The sequence below is a fragment of the Meriones unguiculatus genome, chromosome 20 (genome assembly GCF_030254825.1).
Source record: "Meriones unguiculatus strain TT.TT164.6M chromosome 20, Bangor_MerUng_6.1, whole genome shotgun sequence".
Lineage (NCBI taxonomy): Eukaryota > Metazoa > Chordata > Mammalia > Rodentia > Muridae > Meriones > Meriones unguiculatus.
In genome coordinates, this window is record NC_083367.1 from 54,678,975 (window position 1) to 54,702,491 (window position 23,517).

General features: G+C 39.4%; 1 protein-coding gene across 2 annotated transcripts in view; it reads left to right on the forward strand.

Moving 5' to 3' along the window:
* Window positions 1–1,443: 1,443 nt before the first annotated feature.
* Window positions 1,444–23,517, forward strand: part of Lnpep (leucyl and cystinyl aminopeptidase) — an 86,657-nt gene continuing 64,583 nt past the window's right edge. Inside the window, exon 1 of one of the 2 annotated variants that reach the window (XM_021654956.2) lies at window positions 1,444–1,581. In XM_021654956.2, the coding sequence (XP_021510631.1) occupies window positions 1,563–1,581 (19 nt within the window). In that variant the 5' untranslated portion in view covers window positions 1,444–1,562. The remainder of the gene's footprint in view (window positions 1,582–23,517) is intronic. The other variant, XM_060373440.1, reaches the window with a different exon arrangement.

Consider the following 23,517-nt stretch of genomic DNA (forward strand, 5'->3'; position numbering starts at 1 on the left):
CAAAGAAAAAGACTGGAAGAAGTAAGCAAACAAAACAACAAGCTGTGGAACAGCTTTGCAAAAGAACAAAACAAAACAAAACAAAACAACTTTTATAAAGGAACGGTTAAAAATGCTGAATGAAACTTGGCAACTTTTAGGAACCTTATGAAGGCCTCAGGGGCCAGCAAAGGATGAGAATGTTAATGAGGCCCCAGAGTTAGGTAAGGAGTTTACTCCAAGTACCGTTGGTATTCACAGGACTTTGCAAATCAGGAGTGGGGAGTAGGGGACATTATACAATTGGCATCTTAAAAACACTGCACTTAGGTTTTTACTTCTTTGAACGTTATTCAAATTTCCTTATCCGCCGAACAGTATCGCCGCTCCCCCCTCCCCTCCCTTTCGCCCAGGATTATTTGCGCAAGCCTAGATTTGTTTGCAAGGGTTGACAGCCTGGGAGGAGTGTGTGACAGTTGGCTAGCGCCGAGGCCGAGGCCCAGCCAGGTCACCGCAGGGGCCGAGGCTGTGCGCAGGGAGGGGGGGAAGAGGAGCCGTGACTGTCGCCAGGAAGGACGAGGCGGGGGCGGGGTGGGGGCTCACCGCGGGGTGCTGGCGCCCCGCAGTCGGGAAGGGGGAGCGAGCGCCCTTGAGAGCCTTTCCAGCAGCTCCCGGGCCGCGCGGTCTCTAGGGTCTCCCCAGCTGACGGAGGCTGCTCCGATTGGGCACCGGAAGCCGTGGGGCCCGAGGTAACGGCGTGAGTGCTGGGGGAGAGGGCACCCTGGCTCCCTCCGACCGGGCCCCGCGCCCCCAGCCGCGTGCAGGGGTCGCGTTAGGACGGGACTCGGCTGGCGGACCTCTACCTACGGCCTCTGCGCGCGCTCCGCGCTCCTCTACCCGGCGCCGTGTTTTGGGATCTTCCCTCCGTCCTAAACCGGGCCGGGAGCAACCAGCGGGGACCTGCACGGGGCCCTCCCCCCTCCTCCCCTCCCCCCTTCCTTCCCTCCGTCCCGGTTTGGCTGCGGCAGCCGCAGGGCGTTCCGCTTCTGGAAGGAAGTGCGGCCGAGCGGCGCCGCAGGGCTCGCTCCTGCGGCTGGGAAGAGCCCCGTCCCGGGCTACCGCACCGCAGACACCGCCGCTCCCCGGGCCCGGCTCTGCACTTGGATCGCGGCTCCGACAACCCCTCCGCCATCACCGGCCGCGTTTCCGGCCTCAGGGTTGGGGGTGGCCGCGCCCGAAACACGACCGGACCCAGTGGGTGAACCCGCCGTCCGGACAGGACCGCGGCTCCGGGGCAAGAGCAGCGCGCAAGGCCGGGGGCGGGGCCTCTGGGGGCGGGGCTTGTCGAGGCCCCGCCTCTCCCCCCGCGGAGTCGGCCCCGGGCTGAGCTCTGCACAGCGGTTACGAAAACCCGGAACGAAGGTGTTGCAGCCGCGCGGCGGACCGGCGCCGCCCCTCGCCGCACCTCCTGGGCAGCCTTCGGAGGCCTCGCTGGGCATGCTCAGTCGGCAGGGCCGCTTCAGCTCTGGGAGTAGGAGGCTCGGGGCGCGCGGCTCGTGAGGACCCCGCGACGGGGGGCGAAGATGGAGCCCTTCACCAATGGTGAGTGGTTAGCCCGAGTCTAGGACTCCCGGGCCCCCCGCGGGTCCGCGGCGCGCGGGGTCGGGCCGCGGGCGTCTCCGCCGAGGGTGTGCACGGCGGGCCGGGGGCGGCCGAGGGGCCGGGGGCACCGGGGCGGGCGTGACGGTCAGCCCTCCCCCCCGGGGCCAGCCCCGAGCTGCCGGGTGAGGTCGCGGCAAAGTTTGGGATGCTCGCACGGAGGTGGGGTGGGGGCGGGGAGGGCGGCAAAGTTGGCAGCTGCGTTGGTCCCGGGGGAGGCGGCGGGCGGCCCCCTCCTGCCCGGAGCTGTCCGCCCGTCCTTCAGCGAGGGGCTCGCTGCCTTTCCGTACCCGGGCGGGGTGGGGCCGCGGGGCTGGCCGCGGGATCTGGTGCCCCGCAGGGGAGGAAACTTACCGGAGGCCGGCTGTCGCTGCCCCGCATCGCCACCCCTTCTGCCTCCCGCTGCTGGAAGCACTCCGCAGCACGACCGGGCTTCTTTTTACCAGCCGGGAATATTGATTATTATTATTTTTTTTTAATTTAACTCAGAGACCCACTGTCTATCAGTGGTCCGAGCGCTGCTTTTATCTTAAGGTGTCATGGGGTGAAAGTCAGAGCAGCCTGCGTCCAGCCAACAGCCACAGCCCTTCACTCCATGGCTTTTGTCTGGGCTTAGAAGTGCTGGAGTCACCATATAGCGGTGAGATGTCTTGCCATTTTATGGTGTTCCATCCATGGATTCCCCATTTAGGATGTAATGTAGAAAAACTGCTAATAAAAGGTAGGGCATTACTGAAATTAAAGGATCCACTTTCTAGTTGGCATGTATTTCCACTGTGGTTGGTTACTTCAGGTAGGTAGAAAATCAGATTAACGGGAGAGAAGTGCATTACTGTTTGGGTGGGTTGCTTGCCACTTAGCGAACTGGGGGAGGGGACGCCCACTCTATCTACTCTCAGGCCAGACTTCGTTGTGTACTTTAACATACTTCAACACATTCCTGGAACTGTGACCTACTCATTATGTTCTCCTTTTCCCTAATTCAGAATGCTTTACTGTCATCTTTCTGTCTGCAGTGCTTGATTAGGCGTAATGATAGCAGCCTTAACTCCAGTTTTTTGTTTTTTTTTTTTTTCATTTGTGTTCTATTTGTAATTACCAAGGCTCTAAGAATAGTCTGGTAAACTTAACCAGAGAATTAAGGAAGATTTGAACTGAAAGGCACCGTAGAGACCGGCTAGTACTTGAATGTAAAATAATTTTAAAACAGGTATTAGGTCTTTGAAAATCAGTATTCCAAGGCTTTTTTTCTTCTAGGCAGAATCCTTGGAGCCTCCTTGTTTTTTGTAGGATTTTAAGTATGAAACTTCACCCAATTGAAAATAATGTATGCACAAGAATGAGTCATGTTTAATGCTGGTTGATTTGCTGAACAAATCAACAGAATTTGATCAACAGAATTAAAGTACACTCTCACACCTTAAAGATAAAATCTTTTCTCCTCCTACAGAACATTCTCCTTTAGGTGTGTTTGCAAATTGTCTCATTTGGGAGGACAGTGGAAAAATCCTAGAGAAGAAAATAATGAAGCAAAGGTTCAACTTTCATATAGGAAGTTGGGTTCCTAATTCTTTTCTATCTACCAGTTTTTCACAGTTGATGCTGGAGACCTCTTGGCAATATATCATTTTAGTTAATGTAATCTTATCTGTCCTCCTTTAACAAAGAAAATAGGAACTACAATATATAACATTAAAAATACCTTGGATACTGCTAATTTAAGGTGCTTTACAAATTTTAAGGTGGACTAGGTATTTCAAAACTTCTGAAAGTTTGCTGTATAATTTTCTAGTGTCTTCAAATATAATAGTACATAATGGAAACTGTATTTTTGTATTTGGTTGTTTTGAGTGCAAAACACGCACATGTAATTCTACAGATATTCTCTTACAGACTATATTGTCCTCTTAGAATTTGTAATTGAAGGATTTATCAAGCTTAATATTGTCATTTGTTATACACTGATCCTCTTTTAGTAAATTTCTCATTTACATGCTCTTGTCTGTCCCTGCATAAAGAAGTATGTATGGGTATATAATAAAGAACAGTTTCAGTAACTTTGGACCCCTGGCTTTTTTAAAATACTGTCATTGGGTGACCTAAAGTTTGTAAAGGAAATGAATTTAGTCTTGTCATTGCAACCTTCAGAACTGGTTGATTTCAGTAGCATTTTTCTATAGTTTCCCTATTTTCTGTGAAAGGTGCTGCTGGCTGTGGCTCATTTTCATGAGCACTGCTCTCTGCCCGAAGTAATGAGTTCATGTGTTATATATCTTGTTTTCATCTGTCCAGTTTACAACTATTGTAAACCAAATCTCATGTTTCTAGAAAAGGCCTGTAAGAATGGACTTTAGTACTAGGAATTCCTTTTTGACTCAGGAAATATTTTTGGCGTTGACCTTGAGAGGGCCTGTTACCACACTGAAGACTGGACATCTGCTCTGGCTTTAGTTCTCTGGTGACTTTTTATGGGTAGAGGAATGTGTTGACTAGTACATAGATTGGTTTGACAGCAGCTGCCATGCCCTGTTAGGCAGGTAGAAGTGAAACCTTTAGTAGTAGTGACTTGTCTATTTACCAGCACCGCAGAAAGTTGATGAAACTATTTAGGTTTTCTAGAGAGAAATACCTAGATTAAGAGAGCTAATTATTTGATATTCATCTGCCTTTATCGTTTATTTGGGATATCTAAGAATAATTTAAATTTGTGTTAAGGCATGCTAAGATTCAGGGCTCAATTGCAATTGAAGAGGTCCAGATTTTCAGGTCTGAAAATCTCTGAGTGTACTTTGAGGATACTAGGAATATTCACTTAACGAGTGTTTGGGGAGAAGTTTATCAGGTAAATAAATACAGACTTTATAAATACAGGGATGAATTAATTTTTTGTTATTATTTAGTATATATTTTGCTAATAGATGCTAGTTGGTGCTGTGATTACAGGTAAATCTAGTGGTTGGAAAATCATTGATAACGTTGAAGTGCCATAACTAAAAGCTTAGTAGAGTTTTTCATTTATATATTAATTATGTAGCCTCCACACAAATCATTTTATTACTATGCACTTGTATATAATCTTGTCAAGGGAAACCTCCTGTCTTTCAGAATTGTATGTGTGTGTTTTTAGATTGATATCCAGTTGAAAGTGTTTTCCAACTTTTAAAATGGAAAGTGTTGACAATAAATTATCCATCTATAGGTTGTAAAACAGTATAAAATTATAATGCCATTCTTTATCCTGTAAATAACACTTGTTATAGAGATGTGTATCTTTCCAAAAACAACTTTATAGAATCATCTCAAAAGTAAGAGCTCACTATATACTGTTTATATGTACATTTACATATACATTTATTTTTGTTCTGTGCTGAATTACTTCATTGAAAGAAAACTCATTAATGTTTTTGTAATGGAATATGAATTAAATTGTGTGTGTGTGTGTGTGTGTGCGCGCGCGCGTGTGTGCGCGTGCGTGTGTGTGTGTGTGCATGTTTTCCCATTCTGCCTTATCTTTTAAATTTCAGTTGGGGAAATCTGATAGAGAAATTAAGGGTTAGCCAGGAGTGATGTCCCATGCCAAAATTCCCAGTTGATCCCAGCGGGCGGGGACATAGAGGCAGGTAGACCTGGGTGAGTTCTGGGCCAGCTTCGTTTACATAGCAAGTTCCAGGCAATTCAGGGCTAAGAAAACAACAACAATAACAAAACAAGAACAACAACAAAAAGAAATCAATGGCTAGCTAGCATAAACAAAGTAGGAAGGGTAGCTAGAATGTATCTCCGTCCGATTGCATCAGTGAGCAGGGTTAGAGAAATTCTTTGTTATATATTCATTTTCAAAAGTGTCTTGAGACAGAATAAAAGATAGCATATTTTAGAAACTTACAGCACTGGATTGCCATTTATCTGTTTTGATCTTTGATAACTCAGCCTGAAAGATATGAGAATAAAAGGATAAGGAGTTATTATTTGGAAAATCCAGTGGTGATTTTCTGCTTAGTAATTCAGTCACATTGCCTCTTTAAAATGCTTACTTTAGAGGTAGATTTTATGCTAGGAAAGTTTCACAAAAATATCATAAAATAATACTTGCCCAAATAAGAAACGGACTGAAATAATTTAGTTTTGTTTTCATGCTACTATAAAAATGTGTAAATATAGAAAAGGTAAACAATGCAGCTTTGCCTAAGATAATATTCTAATTGTTAAAGAGATATGCAGAATTGTTTTTTTGACCTATTCATATAACATTTGTCGCTAACAAGGTTACATTTCACTAATGTCACATAATACTTCTATTAGAACACAGCATCTTTATCTTCTACAAAACTTAGCCAAGGTCACCCTGGGGTAAAACCAGACTAGGGCCATGGTTCCTGGCAGTTAGGCTGTGTGTGGTGCAGCTGTATCCCTTACTTGGCGTCTGGAAAAGTCTATGGGATCGGAGTTGAGCCCTTACTGCTAAGCATTTCCTAAGGACTTGACAACCTCTCCCCCAAACACACTCACACACACGTACATGTACACTTACACCTATTCCATTAGTGGAAAACCAGGAATAGGAATGAAGGAAATTCTGAAGCCCTATGGTGTCATAACTCTTCATATCTAGTGGCCTGTAGAGAATGTTACATGTTGCTGTAGTGTAGACCGTTAAAAGTCACAGTAATTGTGATAGCCATGAAAGGGTCGTTATCAAGGAATGAAGGTGCTGACAGGAGATAGAAAACATTTGCTAGGAATTTAACTGTGCTTTCTTTTTTTCTACTCAGAAAAATTCAGTCACTTTAAGGCATTACTGTTTACTGTCTAGAATATTCTGGATTTGAAGAAAACAAAATATAGGCAAGACTATCCTCCCTTTTCTACCATGATAGCAATCTTTTCCTATGCTTATTACTTGGCTCTGTTCCACTTTGCTGTTGGAGCATATGGTTGAACAAAGAGCTGATTGACTTTTAATTCTAACCATAGCATCTAAACTAGGAACCAAGCCACTTACCCAACAAAATTGAGGCATTCAAGGAAGCTTCCAAAAACAGTGGAGTGTTAAGTTTATTTATAGGAGAACCTTTGATGTTCTTTTCCTTCTCATATGCACTGCTTAATGAAAGGCCTCTTCGGCCTTCCACATATTTCCAGAATATAATCAATGGAACAAAATTTGATTCAGTTCTCCAAATTTTGGGAGGAGGGATCCAAACTTTTCCATAGCTACTGGAGGAGGCTGATTGATGGGGGTGAGGGGAATTAGAGAAGGCTTCCTGATGTTTCTGTGGGGAAAGCTTCTTCAGTTGAGGGACCAGGAGATTCGGGGATACTGTGAGAGGTCACCTTGGGTTGTTCCCTTATACCAAAAGGTCGCTCAGTGGAAGTGTTTCCCAGGCAACTGCTTCAAGTGCCATAGAGGATATTCCTGATAGCAGAGGAGGCTCTGGGTATTGTGCTTACGCTAAAGGGTGTGTGTGAGGTGGTGTTTTTGTCCTCTGTCCCTGCCTTAATTCCCTTGAGGCGGTCTCTCTCCCTAACCCTGGAACTCACTGTGTGTTATGCCTAGGCTGACAGCTAACAAAGCCTGGGGATCCTCCTGACTTACCTCTTGTAGGATTAGAGGCACATGTGGCCTTGCCCAGCTTTTTCAGAGGGAGATAGGGTTCTGCTGCCTCAAACTCAGGTCCTCGTACAAGTACTTTTAACTCACTGAGCCATCTCCCCAACTGGAGGCATGGCGCTAGCTGAAACTTACTTCTGAAGATTTTGAAACAACTATCAGAACTTTCATTACCCAAAAAGCATGACATCATTTTAGGAATGGGAGGAAACTTGCATAGAGATTAGTAGTAGGGATTGAGGAATGCAATGCCTAAAGAAAAGACTTTATTTATTAATTAATTAATTAATTTATTTATTTATTTATTTATTTATTACTGGTTTTTCAAGACAGGATTTCTCTGTGTAGCCCTCAACTCACTTTGTAAATCAAACTGCATTCAAAAGACCACAGATGGTTGTAAATTGGTGAGAAGATCACTGCTTTAGTGGTTTAAGATTGTCATATACTTTGTATTTTTGTCATTTAGTTTGTATTTTATTAGTCTGATGAATCAGAAAGAATTATTGCAAAAAAGAGTATTTCAACAAATTATCTGCAAAATAGTTGCCTGGTAAATTTTTCTGAGATTAGGCTGGCAAATTTATTCACCAACTGAAATATTTTCTGACATGCTTTTTGCCTATGTTGAAATGTCATTCATTTTCCTTATCGATCCTGTTATTGATAATCACATTGTCCTGTACCTCAGCTGAACTTCCCTTCCCTGGGCTGGAATCACAGAAAACAGAATGCTGATATGTAGGATGGCATGTTTCAGAGCACATGGAAATACGTTGTGGAATAACGCTATATCTACCCCTTTACTCCTTCTTCTGAGGTTAAAGCTTCTAATTTTATATGGAGTAGAAGAAGAAATGTGAATTATATAAACTTGAAGTATATTTGAAGTTCAATTTGATATTTGAAGTATAATTACAAATATCTTAAATAAAAATTTATAGTACAAGTTTCAAAAACTTGGTGATGAGCTACAAAATTTTGAGAATTATTATCATGAATTTGATTGTGTTCCACCCCTCCATATAGATTTTATCCATAAGAGCAACTCTTAAGGCCATTTGGTTTTATGATGTGAAACTAGCTTTCATGAGCATGGTCAGAACCTCAAAAGGAGAAAAGGAGACAGTGAAGAAACAAGATAATGAGAAAAATAAATTAAAAACATTAATATTTTGATTAATTAGGTTAAATCAACTTAAGCCCAGTAAATCCGTTTTTAAGAAAACCAGACAGTATTTGTCATTTAACTTTGTATCCAATAACTGCATCAAACTTAAGGTTAATCCTTTATTTTAAAAATACCAGGAACTGTTCAGGAAGATCCTTTCTAATATAAATTTTTTTAAATAATACTTTTTATTTATTCTTTGAGAATTTCATACATTTGTGCAATGTATTTGGTTACATTCACTCCTTCATTCTAATTCCTTCTAGCCGCCCTTCTCTTTCTTCTTCTACCCTCACCCTCCCACCCCGTAACTCACTGACACTAATTAATACTGGCCTCATAGGCATGGCCATGACCCTTCACTAGAATATAGACAATATAACAGTAGCCACACATCCAAAGAAAAATGGCCTCTCACTTTCAGTAGCTCTCAGTTAGCAATCGCTCCTCAACTGGGCATGGGGTCTGGTGAGCTCCTCCTCATTCCTTGTTAGAATTTTCTTTGGCTTTATAACCACAGCTGCTGTGAGTAGCCATACCGTGTCGTGAAGATATAATTTCTCAGCACTATTCTCAGGCTCTCCAATTCTTTCTGCCTCTTTCTCTGTAATATTCCCTGAGCCTTTCATGTTGGATGGGATATAGATGGTATCTGGTATAAATGTTGTTGTTTTGTTTTTTTTGCTTTTGTCTATTTAAGTATGTTTTTTTTTTCTCAGCTGGGATACAAAGTGAATAAATTATAATAAATACAAAAATTTTTTAAAAAGAATATTTCAAAAAAATACCCTCACAAATAAAACATGGAACTTATGGAGTAAATCTTAATTTACTCCAAGCTTTGTTCTTAAATAGTGAGTCTGGATAGGATTGTGACCTGGCTCCTGCCCTTGGAGAGATTACATTCTGGCAGGAGTAACTTTTAGTGTGTTGTTTTTATTTGTTTGGTTGTTGGTTTAGTTTGGTTTTTTGTTTGCTTGTTTGTTCATTTGTGGGTTTTGTTTGTTTGATGTTGGAGATAGGGTTTTTCTGTGTAGCCTTCCTATAGACTAGGCTGGCCTTGAACCCACAGAGATCTGCCTGCCTCTGCCTCCCAGAGTGCTAAGATTACAGGTATGCACCACCACACCAGGTTAAGAGTAAATTTTTTTCTTTAATTTACATGTCATTTTTAATTCAAATTTATTTTTTGTAATTTATTCACTTTACATCATGATTGTAGCCCCCTCCTTCTCGCTTCCTGGACTCACCTTCCCTCCCTTTATGAAGTTCCTGTTCACTCCAGGTCCTTCTATTCTCCCACTCTTTCCTATGACTCCCTGACCCTGTTGACATTAAATAGGGAGTTGTTTAGTTTTCATGTGCGTGTAGGATTTTTGTTACTTCTGTTGTTGTTGAGGTCCATCATGGTCTGATAGGATACCAGGTATTCTTTCAGTCTTCTAGTATCTATTGAGACTTGCTTTGTGACCTACTATATGGTCAGTTTTGGAGAAGGTTCTGTGAGGTGCTGAGAAGAAGGTATATTTTTTTTGTGTGTTTGGGTGAAAAGTTCTGTAGATGTCTGTTAGGTCCATTTGATTCATGATATCTGTTAGTGTCATTATTTCTTAGTTTAGCTTCTAATCATTGATCTGTCCTTTGATGAAAGTTGGGTGTTGAAGTCTCCCACTATTAATCTGTGGGGATCGATGTGTGGTTTAAACTTTATTAATGTTTCTTTTACAAATGTGGGTGCCCATGTATTTGGGGCATAGATGTTCAGAATTGAGATGTCATCTTGGTAGAATTTTCCTTTGATGAATATTAACTGCCTTTCCTCATCTCTTTTGATTAATTTTGGTTGAAAGTCTATTTTATAGATATTAGAATGGCTACTCCAGTTTGCTTTTTTGGGTCCATTTGCTTAGAAAACCTTCTTTTAGTCCTTTACTCTCAGGTAATGTCTATTTTTGTTGCTGAGGTGTGTTTCTTGTATACAGAAGAATATTGAGTCCTTTTATGCATCCATTCTTTTAGTTTGTGTCTTTTTATTGGAGAGTTGGGTCCATTGATGTTGAGAGATATTAATGACCAATAGTGACAATTAGTTCCTTTTATTTTGATGTTGGTTGTGGTAGTGTGTTTGTGTGTTTGTCTACATTTAGTTTTGCTGTAGTGAAGTTATTTATTTCCTGTGTTTTCCTGGGTATAGTTAGCCTTCTTGAGTTGGATTTTTCCTTCTAGTATCTTTTGTAGGACTGTATTTATAGAAGGTACTGTTTAAATTTGTTTTTGTCCTGGAATATCTTGTTTTTCTATCTATGATGATTGAGCATTTTGCTGGGTATAGTATTCTGTTGGAGATGCTTAACTCTGTAGTTCCTGTGTTCTCTCTTTCCAGAATTGCCTCAGTTTGTGCTTTCTTTATTGTTTCCATCTTCAGATTTTGAACCATTTTATTGATTTCCTTCACCTGATTGTTTGCATTTTCCTGTATTTCTGAGTGATTTATTCATGTCCTTCTACCTGCCTCTCTAATGGCCTCAATTTGTTTGACTGCATCTTCCTGTATTTCTTTACTGATTTTATTAGTTTTTTTTTCCATTGTCATCTTCCTACACATAGATTTAAGGTTGTTTTCTTGTGTTTCAGTTGTGTTAGGGTATTCAGGGCTACTTTCTATTGGATAACTAGGTTCTGGAGATGCCATGTTGATTGTGTTTTTATGCTGGCCTTTAAGTCATCTGGTTGTCTGTGGCTTTGGCTGGTAGTTTCCGGTGCCGGCTGGAGTCTGAGGGGCAGAGGAGGTTGGGAGTACAGGAAGAGCCCTGGGCAGGAAGCTGAATGTTCCCGAAGAAGCCCTCCTCAGATTGGTGGGTATGGTCTTCGACTGGCAAGTGGTTCTCAGGGAATTGCTTCTGCTCCTAGGTATTGTAGAGGAGAAAGTTTACTATAGATATGTGGGAGAGTATAGCCAGGGCTAGACATATCTGGGAGAGTCCAGAGTGGTCATGACCATGAAACACATGGGGAAATCGTGAGGAGGAAGAAGAGGGGAGAACCAAGTCAGCAGCCTGGAGGCCAAAGTAAAAAAAAGGGGGCATGTAATCATCTTCTTGCGGTGTCCCTAAGTGTCCTTTCTTTTGCAGATATGGAGCAAGCAAGCAAGCATTGATGTTTTTTTCTTCTTATAAGTACACTATTTCTGTCAGATTTAGAACCTGCTCTCATGGCCTCATTAAACTTTAATTAGTAGAGCACACTGCTGCACACCTGTGATCTCAGCATTTGGCATGAGGTCAGCCTGCTCAAAGTAGCAAGTCTCAGGCCAGCTGGAGCTAAATAAGACTCTGTTTTAAAAAAATACAAAAACTTAGGTAGATACAGTTTAATATAAAGGAGCAGGCATTTGCACACAGAGACAATAAAAGTAAGAATGCTGTTTTGATTCCTTGTTTCTGTTTATGACTGCAGGGTTTCAACATGCTGCTCCCACAGCACTCTCAGACCTCCAACACTTGTAGCACAGATTATCACTTCACTTCTTAACCCTTTTCTGTTTTTTGAATTAAATTGGTAGGATTTTAATGACTTAAACATCTCCATGGCTAAGTTGTTTTTTTTTTTTTTTCCTTCTCTGCATGTCCTAATATGGAAACAGGAGTGAAGAATTAAAAAGTTTTTTCTTCCATATCTCTCCTCACACAGAATGTTCTGCACCTTTAAGAGGACCAGGATTGATTCTCTTTTTTTTTTTTTTTTTTTTTTGTGGGTTCTCTTGTACCATAAATACGTAGGCTTGATCTGTTTTCTCAAGTTTTGCTCTAAGAATCAGGTCAGCATGTGGGCTTAGACATTACCTAGTACATAAAGCTCATCTATCATTACTGTGTCAAATTTATAATTACCATTTGGTGGCTGTGGGAAGAGGAAGCGATTCCTGTGAGCTATGTGCTAATTTCATCTAAATGCCTGACTGGTGTTTTGTTAGTATAACATGAGGGTTAGGTATACACAGAAACAGGTTTCATCACAGAAAGGCAGAAATCTTTTGTTATATCTTTCTCTTAGAGCAAATTTAATAAGAGTTTACCATATAAAACTTGCTTGAGTCCAAACTGCTAATTTCTTCCTTTTTTTTATCAGCAGTACTTAACTGCTCCACTAGCCATATCACACAAAGACTTATGAGGCTAGTTGCGATTCATTTAATTGCATCAAGCGAGGCAAGATGGAGAGGGTTTTACTCCCTACTTTGGCTTCCCATCTGTGGAGCATAAAATGTGGGCAAGTAATACGTTGCCACACATGCTGTTCAGTGCTTCCATTTCTTGGACTCAAGTGTGTATCTGAAAGTTTTCTCTTACCCAACTGTATTTTGGCATTTTCTTTTTTAACTAAAATAATGAATTTGTAAGACTAAGTTTTGTGTTTTTTAAGCAGAAGTTGAAATATATTTTTGGCATAATTTTTTTTAAAGATGTATTTATTATGTAGACAATGTTCTGTCAGCATGTACACATACACAAGAGAAGAGAGCACCAGATCTCACTATAGTTGATTGTGAGCCACCGTGTGTTTACTGGGAATTGAACTCAGGACCTTTGGAAGAGCAGCCAGTGCTCTTAACCTCTGAGCCATCTCTCTAGCTCCTTCTCTGACATAATTTAAAAGTTATCTTTAATTCTAAATCTGTCGCTGTTTCCACCTAGGGTTTATCAGTTTATACATGTTTTATTGTCAAGGTTAAGGAATTCTTACTAGATATTAAAAATATTTGCCAAGCCTCTGACTATCAGACATATTCTACAGTAAATAATATCTTATTCTATCCGTCTCTATTAATGTGGCCGCAGCCAGCTTGTCAGTTGACTTAAGGATCTCTACAGATGTTAATTTAATGATAAAATACTGGTCATTGAATCTGTTCAATTCAGTTTACACTATCAGTGGCTATTCTAAAGCTGTCTTCCCTTCCTTTCTTGCTAAAACCTGATGACATGCTAAACTTCAGATGTAAACTAGAGTCCTGCAAAACTAGATGATGTACCTGTCCACTCTGACCCATCCATAGGAAATACTTATTGCTGTGTTTAGACAATTAGCCCTTCACTTTGCTGGTTTTATTGTAAGTATCACAAATATTTTGACACAGAAGATTCTGTGCCGTTTCTTTGTGTGAAAGAACTGAAGGTAATTGTGAAACAAAGACCTAGAGTCTAGACTGTGAGTATATAGCAATTGTTCAAGTGTATTCATTAACCTCCCGAACTGACCTTAGTGTGATTAAAATGAGAGTATTCAGGTGCTGCAAACTCCTCACTTGGGATATTAGGGTTTCTAAGCTTAAAGTCAGGGCAAATTAACAATCATAAAAACCAAAAAGCTTTACAATGCATTTTTCATTTCATTCCAGTTCTTTGGCATTCAAAATCTACTTTTTGTCATAACAATTTTGCAGTTGTGTTGCAAATTTGAAAATTTGTAAAAACCTAAAATTGGTTATAAATGTAATAAATTGATTCTATATAAATGTAGAAAAACAGAATTCCTTTTGTTTTGTGGGGTTTGTTTGTTTTGTTTTGTTTTTCAAGACAGAGTTTCTCCATGTAACAGCCCTTGCTGTCCTGGACTGTCTTTGTAGAACCGGCTGGCCTGGAAATCACAGAAATCTTCCTGCCTCTGCCTCCCAAGTGCTGGGATTAAAGAGGTGTGCCACCAGTCCCAGCTCAGTATTTCTTTGGGGACTGGCTTCTTTCACAAGAATTTGAATAGCATTGCACTGTGTATCTAGCCATACCATGATCTGTCTGTTGCCACCTGATGAACACCTCAGGAAGTCTTTGTAGATGTTTGTTGCTCCTGGGTAAGTAAATAGGAGTGTCTGTTGTGGGTTTAGGGATATCTGTTACTTATGTTTTAAGAAACAGTTACAACTTTTACATTAGTTGTATCACTTTACTCTTCATAGGCAATAAAGATATAAAGAGTGTTTATTAACTTATAATGGTTAATATTTTAATTCTATGCAATCCAGTAGGTATGCATGGTGATTATCTTAGTAATTTGTATTTCCCCAAGGACGTTGAGAATTTTCTGAGTTTTACATTTTTGACTATTAGTTCAGTTTCTTTGGAAATGGCTGTTTAATCTTTTGACATTTTTTTAAATTAGATCATTTTGTGTCTTGCTGAGTGGGAAGATTTTTTTCAGATATTCTAGATATATGAGATGATAATAAATATATGTATATGTACTTATATGTATTTGCAATAATAGTTTTCTCTGTGTGTGGTATGTGGTTGTAACATGTTTGTGTGAACATACAAATAATAGTGGTAGATGTTGGGACTCTTCCTCAGTCACACCTCATACCTTTTTGTTTCATTAATATTCTTGAACTTGTAAGTGTATGCCTTTGGTCATAATTTTAGTCTTGGGTTATTGTTTCTTCAAAAGATTTTTATTGTAATTTTTCACTTATTATACTGGAACTCCAAACTACATGTAGTTTAGGCCATTTAGTATTGTCCTATAGGTGTTAATATTTGTTTACTTCTTAGCTTTTTTTACTTGGCATGATGAACTGTCTCTCTGGACCATGGCAGACCAAAGCAAACAGTCTTGATTGTTTCTGTCAGATATTTTTCAACAATGTAAGAACAGTGAGTTATAGAGACAGCAATGAAAATTAATAGACTTTGCTACATTGATTTTTATCTGTTCTGCACATAGATAACTCAGAGATCTCCCTATATATTTTTTTTTATTGCTTCATTAAAAAAGATAATCCTGGAGCCCTGATACTCTTCCCTTTGATATCATTCAATTTTGGTTTTGAGAGTATTAATTAACATTCTGCTGCTGTGATAAATACCATACCGTGGGCAACATGTGTTCTTTAGTCTTTGCAGTGCCAGAGGAAGAAGGGTCTGTGTGGCGAGGAAGTAGCCGGAAGCAAGCAGCAGGCATAGATGTTGGAACAGAGGTCGGGGGCTCACATCTTAAACTTAATTTAAGCAACAAGGGGAGAGAGATAAGGTGGGGAGAAGTAGAGAGGAAGGAAGGGAGAGAAAGAAAGAGAGGGATTGAGAGACTGAGAATGAATGCACCTGGAATAATGGTGTGGCTTTTAAGCCTCCACGCCAGACCCTAGTGACATACTTCTTCCAGTGATGCTACAACTCTTAAATTTATCCAAACAGTGCCATCAACTAGAGACCAAGTATTCAAACAACTGAGCCTATAGGGAGACATACAGACCACCACAAACATTGTTCAGGTTTATTTGGTTTTGTTTTGGTTTTTTGTTTGTTTGTTTGTTTTGTTTTGTTTTGTTTTTTAATTTTTAGAATTTTTTTCAATTAAATTTTTAATTAAACAAATTTCTCCAGCCAGGCATGGTGACACAAGCCTAAAATACCAGCACTCAGGGAGGCAAAGGCGGATCTCTGTGAGTTCAAGGCCAGCCTGGTCTACAAAGTGAGTCCAAGAGAGCCAAGGCTGCACAGAGAAACCCTGTCTAGAAAAACAAAACAGAAACAAAACAAAACAAAAACATAAACAAATTTTTCCTGATACTTTTATTCTCATTTATCACAACAAAGTCTACTTTGTTTCAGATCAAAGTTATAACAGCTTAAAGCTGAAATTTTCATCAGGTCCTGATTGCCTTTTACAAGGAAAATTAACATTTTCTCAATGCTTTGTATGTAGTCTTGCATTGTGACTTTCAGGTTGCTCATGTTATGCAGTATAGATTCAGTATCTGTTTTTGTCCTCTGGAGAACTTGAATATTTTTATTTTAGCACTCAATCAAATAGCTCAGATTCAGCTCTTGAGACCTTTTACTTTGTGTGGTTAGCAGCTCCAATTTCAGTTCAGTTCTTCTAGCCTTTGCATGGTAGGCATAATAGTGGTTCCTAAACACTTCCATGTTGTGATCCTGGCAGCTGGTGGTAAATTGTGTCATTAATTAAAGGGAGTTAAAGTTTCAGATAGGAGTTAAAATTGTGTCAGGTATGGTGGTATACACCAACAACTCCAGCATTCAGGAGGTAAGCTAAAACTATGTAGTGAAACACTGTTTCCAAAAAACCCACACAAAACACAAAAGTTTTTGTCAGCTAATCTTAAAGAGTTATCCAAGACTAGCCAGGCCCACTGAAGTCATAAAGATTTGTTAAGTGTTAATATCAGTGTGATGAAGTATGAGAAAGATGTAGCTGGCTTTCGCTGGATGCAGTTTTAGAATATGGAAAAGATACGGAAATGAGTGCTTCCCAGGAGCTTTCAGGGCATCATAGCATTGTTAACATGATCTTTGCTTCAGTGAGTCCCATTTTGGACTTTTTGCATCTAGAACTTTGTGAGAATTAATCTGTGTTGTTATAATAAGCTTTTCAGACTTGTGGCAAGTGTTGTAGCACTGTATGACTTGATCTTGCATTGGTGATGATGCTTTGAGAAGTTACTGAACATTATGGACGTGATGGTGGATAGCGGGGTGTTGGTGACTAGGAGTGACACTTTGATGTTATACCCTGGCCCTTGCTTCCAGTTCTGCTCCCTGCATCCTTTCTGCCATGATGTGAACATTGTGGCCCAACTCCCACTGTTAGCACCTGAGAGCCCTTGAGGCATAACACCTTTGTGCTCATGACAGCCATCCGTCTGGACAATGTGCTCAAGTGAATACTTCTTTACTTATATCAGGTATTTTGTCACAGTGATAAGAATAGTAATACTGCAAGCAGGAATAGACACGAATGCACACTGCTACATTGCAGTTTTGATCTATTCCGTACATACATAATTCAATAGTTATCCTGTAGTCTTTATAGGTTCATAGAAAATTATCTGTCTGATTTTCTTCTCTTTAGCGTTCTGTCAATACTGTAGCCTGCGGGACAACTTTTCCTGGTTCCTCTATACAAAAATATCAGGCTCGATTAAATTTTACTTAACTGGCACCAGCATACTACTTTATGACTGAAGCCTGTCCTAAGGGCAGAATGGTCAAAGAAAAGAGAACAGTATTGAAATAGATGCTAATCCTCATGTAGATTACTTTGCCAAGTTTTTTCTCTTTATCTACTGTAAGGCCAAGTGAACCGTGGACAGCTGTGAAGTTATCTGGGAGCAAAGCTTGTGTAGACGTTAGTAGATTTACCAGGCTCTTAGAGTTGTCTCACACCTAATTCAAGAACAGTTTTAGGACTGTCCCTTTAGTAAACTTTTCCAGCGATTTCAGCCAACTTGTCAGAATGAATTTCTTCATGTTTCATGAGCTAGTTAGTTACCTAATAGCTATACCAAGCATGCATGCCTAGAAATGTCACTTCTGACTCTGGGTATCCTTGGACTATTAAGAGGGGAACTGACCAGCTACAGATGTAGATACGGTGTACTACATAGAAGTTTACTGATCTTCCATTGTCACCATAAGAAGAAGCACCAGCAGGAGAATAAAGACACAGACTTATTAATCTTTATAGAGGCCTAGCCAATATACACGTGCAGGGTCTCAGCTACTCTAACCCAAAAATTTTTCTACCTCTCTCCCACTCAGTCCTGGCAACCAACTCCTTCCTGTGTCTCGCTGGCAAATGCCCCTTGTTGTGTCTTCTTCAGAGACCCTCTCTCGGCCCAGAAGTCCTGCCTTTCCTCTCCTGCCTAGCTATTGGCTGTCAGGTTTTTATTAAGCCAACCAAAAGGTGAGAGAGGAAGAGTGGACAAAATAAGAGGCAGGTGATGAACCATAAGAATAACAGTACCAAAGTCAGACAGTACTAAGCTCTCTGCCAGCTTAGCAATCAGCAATTGAATATACAGATAGATCCTTCACAGAGTACAAAAAGATTACCCTGACCCCCAGGTGTTGCCAGTAAAAGTTCTCTGTAGGCTCTGAGTGGGAGCCATGGCCTTCAGTCTCCCAGCTTCTAAATGTCACACATTTCTTCCTGCTCCCTCTTTCATCTTCAAAGCTGCAAACGGCAAGCCATACTGTTTTTATACTACTTCACTCTAATCTTCGCTGCCTCTACCTCCACTTTTTGATTACGTTAAGCCCAGAATTGTTTCTGCAGGATTGAGTTCTGCTTTCTTCATGATTATTATGCAATTAATTGAAGTGTCTCTGTGTTTTGTTGAGGTGTTCCACGTTCAGAATCTAGGAAGAGATATGAATGGGATTGTTGTAACTTGGTTAACTGACACTAATATTTGATCCTTGGTTGCATCACCCAAGGAGCCAAGTAGCAATGATTCTCACCTAACTTAATAATTTGCTGAAATCTTCATTTTAACTTTTGATAATTTGTAGAGTTTGGTTTTTCTGTTTGTTTTTGTTGTTGGATTGTTTTGTTTTGGGTATGGTTCTAGGAATCAAACCCAGGAATTGTGCCTGAGCCTGGGAAGATAGAAAATTTCTAGGGACCAGAATTTCCTCTGTATTTAAAATCACAAGCCTTATAAATGACTATAATGCTCATAAGTAGTAATAACATATTTCATTAAAACATATTTCAATATGTTTTAATCCAACCAGTTTCTTTTAAATATTTTTGTAACTCTGAGATTGCATAGAATTTTTCAATTAAATATTAAGTAAAAGAAATGCTTGTTACCTGATATTCTAAATCATAATGATTATAAATCCCCTGAAAAATACAACTACAATAAAATGTAGTGCTATGAAAAAAGTCTAAACTAAAACTTAAAACAAAACAAAAAAATCTATGCTGGGCATAGTGACTCATTCCAGTATTCTTAGCACAAGCAATTTTTGCCAAGGCCAAGACAAGGGCACCACCACTAAATTGAGGCCAGTCAAAGTTGCATGGGTAGTGAGTTCAAGGCCAGCCTGAGCCAAGAGTGAAATCCTGTCTAAAGAAAACTAAACAGCAAAACTCAGTGCAGTATTATTTGCTATATATTAGGGGTATGAGACAACTTGGCCAAATTCTGGAGTTTGCCTGAGAAGGACCAGTGCCTACTTGAGTTTCCTTTTCAGACAGAACACTGAGTTCTATGTTTTTAAAAGTAACAGTGAAATCATTAATCCCCCTGTCTCTCTGCCAGTGATAACCATGGTCAGAATAGTTTCCTTTAGGAAATAGAAAATAGTAAAATGTATTTAAAAGACTTTATAAAGCCATTTAAAAATTTTACATAATTTCATCACTTAGAAAAATTTAGATTACAGAATCTCATTCAGATATTTAATTTACTGTATCAAGAGTCAGTGAGTAGTACAGGAGAAAAAGAAATGAGTTTTCTCAAAAACCATCAACTATGAAAGAATCAGAGTTCTCTAAAGATATGACCTCCCATCATGTTTAGTCTGTTTTGTCTGAGATTGGTATTGAACTTTGTTGCTTTGTTTTTTATCTTACTGTGATTTTTATCTTTCTGATTAGATTTTAAGAATTTATGTTAGTATGAAAGTATAAAAACTCATTAAAATATGAGTTCCCGTTGCTTTTTTCAAAAAGGTTTCAAACAGGATAGTAACTTGTATTATCTCGATAATAAGTAGACTTGTTTATCTCGATGAATACTTGGGAAATTTTTAAGATATCTTATTATTTTTTTGGTTTTGTTTTGTTTTGGTTTGTTTTGGTTTTTTTTTTGAGACAGGGTTTCTCTGTGTAGCCTTGGCTGTCAGGGACTCACTTTGTTGTAGACCAAGCTATCTTCAAACTCACAGAGATCTGCCTGCCTGCTAGAGTGAAAGGATTGCAGGCATGCATCACCACACCCAACTTGATACTCTATTCTTTGAAAATAATTATTTTGAAAAAAATATTTGTGGTAAAAAAACAAATGCCTGCTCTGAGGTTGCTTAACCATATCCTTTTACTCTGAGAAACTGGCTGCTTTCAGAATCACTCTGCTCAGCGTGGGGGGACTGAACAGTTTCACTTCCATCTTCCTGTAAACTTACAGACTGAGCAGGTTGCATTTATATATTTACAGATGTGTGTGTATGTGTGTGCCTGCGTGTGGACACATGCACACACACCATCATTTATCCATCCATCTTTTTTCTGTCCATCTTTTTCTATCATCTATCGCTCTATCATCTATCTACCTAAACAATTTAAAAAGGAGACTGTGAACTTGAAAGTTTGTAGGGAGGAATGCAAAGGCGAGAATAATGTAATTATAATCTCAAAAATAAAAGTAATTATTTTAAAATGTTTTTTCTATAATTTTTAGTAAATATCCTTCAACAAATGTAATTATTAAAATACATGAAATTTCTAAGGGTTCTCTTTAAAGGCTTATTTAATATCCCAATGTTTTATTTCTTATAATAGCACTTAGTTTTTTTTAAATACTGTGTCTTTCTACATAACCCCAGCTGTCCTGGAATTCACTATGTAGGCCAGGCTAGTTTCAAACTCCGAGATCATCCTGCCTTTGTCTCCCAAGTGCTGGGGTTAGAAATGTGTGCCACCATGGCCGAATCAAATTTCCTAATTTTATGAGAGAGGGCAAAAGTCCATCTTATTGCCTCTGCTTGGTAAGACAGTGAACTTAGTGGACAACATAAACATTTTTGGATATCTGTGGATGAGAAATGAGATGTCATAAAATACTGGTAATACATGAGGCTAATTAAGTACTTGTTTATGTACTAGATTTTTTTTTGTCTTATATAACTTAGTGAGGTGGACAGTTCTTCCCAGTGATTTTATATATTATATATTTTGCAAAATATATATCAGTGATATATATGCATATATATCATGTGTGCTATTATCATCTCCTCTCCAACATAGGTATTATTAATGGGACTGCTTACAGATGAGCAAATTGAGCTTGGAGGGGTCAGCCATGATTACATAGGAGGTGGCAGAATGTCTTGTTCCAGAGAAGTCCTTAGCTCTCCTCTATTATTTCTGTGGTTCATTCCAGTGTGTTATGTGAGAGAGCCCTTGGTAAGTATTGCTGCTTACCATTATTGTTTGTTGGGTGGTAAGGATGCTTAAAACATGTTTTAGCTGCAGAACTAAACCAGTTAGGAATTTATCTTTGTGCTTCTCTTTAATAAAGAAGTATTAACTTTTGCTGATCATATACAAAACTACAGAAAATAGAAGTTATGAATAGGCTCTTTATATAATACAGTAGATAATTTGCAAGTGGTAGGAAATTCATTGACTCTATTTATCAGCTTGGTAAATTATACTAGGTGTCTGTGTAATGGTGCCCTTTAGGTTATTTTAATCAGAAAAGTCTGAAAATTAAAATTAAACTTCCTTCCTATATATTATAGTTGTATGACTGTAGTTGCGAGTTACCTGTTTTGTTCTGTAAAAGCAAATGAGCATAGCTTTAGGTATTCCCAATCCCTAAGGGTATTAGAAACAATTGTAGCATCTTTCGTGTCAGGACAGACATTTGGCAAGTGCCTAGGAGAACAGATGACTTAAAGTGTGGAATGTGGACATTGAAATCTCCCAGAAACAAGCATATAAATCTGTTGTCTCTGAGATCCACTGTAACACTGTTGTAAATCTTTAAAAAAAAGTAATTTGTTGGTATTTGTGGGTCTCAAGGAAAAAGTGAGATTTCTGGAATCTATTTTTGAATTTGTCTACTAATGTGATACAAATGACATTTTAGCAGTTATCTTTTAAAGTAAAGACATTGGCAAGGTAATTACTTATTCTTATGGATAAGAAATACCAGTATGCTTGGCCAAAAAGTAAAATGGTATATTTATTTACGATTTATTGCAATAAAATTTGAAGTTTCTATTCTAACTATGTAAATAGCAACAAAGTCATTGTTAATATGAGGTTTCATAGTTTTCAGAGTACTCCTTTATTTGACCCCTGGATAATCACAGAAAAGCCAGTTACCCCGCTGTACTCTACCCAACTTTTAACTGGGGTTCCAATAGTAACTACCATGATGGAGCCAGAAATAGTCCTCTCAGTCTCTTTTTTAGTATTACTTAAGGCCCTATGAACTATAACCAATTTAAATTTAATTATAACAAGCTTCTAGGAGAAGAGATGCAGCTGCTGATTCTCAAAAGCTGGTATCCAGTAGAAATGAAATGTGGCTACTGCTCATAATCTCTGAAGTATTGTGAGGTCTTCTTTAAGATATGCTGCTAGACTATCAAAGCAGATGCTAAGCCTGATGGCCAACTGTTGGGCAGAGTGAATGGACTCTTATGTAAGAAGTGGGAAATAGTAAGAGCTGAAGAGGACAGGAACTCCACAGGAAGAGCAACAGAACAAGAAAATTTGAACACAGGGAACTTCCCAGAGACTCATACTCCAAACAAGGACTATTCATAGAGATAACTTAAAACCCCTGCACAGATGTAGCCCATGGCAGTTCAGTGTCCAAGTGGGTTACATAGTAATGGGAAGTGGGACTGCCTCTGACATAATCTGATTGGCCTGCTCTTTGATCACCTCCCCCTGAGGGGGGAGCAGCCTTACCAGGCCATAGAAGATGACAATGCAGCCACTTCTGATGAGAACTGATAGACTAAGATCAGAAAGGAGAGGCAGACCTCCCCTATCAGTGGACTTGGGGAGGGGCATGCATGAAGAAGGGGGGAGGGATGGTGGGATCAGGAGGGGAGGAGGGAGGGACTTATGGGGGGGATACAAAGTGAATAAACTGTAATTAATAAAAGTTAAATAAAAAATATTTTTAAAAAAGATATGCTGCTAGAAGAAGCGTGTGAAATCTGTCATGCCCCAAGTATTAGTAAATCTAGGTTTAGTCTTTGAAAAGTTAATGTATAAACATGGGTAATCTTCATTAATTATGACTTAATTTTAATGTATTGGCTGCTACTTTTATTTCAGGTGTTTATCGCAGGCTTCTCCCCTTTTAGGCACAATATTTAACAAGGTGAATGACATGGATCTCCCTCTCAAAGAATTATCTGTGAGTGAAGCAGATGTCTTAAGTATGGTTTTCTTAATGGAAAAATTCCCTGTTCTACAAAGTAAACTAGCCCTTGGAATTTTATTAATCTTGCTTCCTTTTTAACAATAAGAAAGAAAACATAAGTATTAAAATGTATTTATTATTCTGGAATAAATAGAGTATAGATTTTGGACATATTCCATCCTA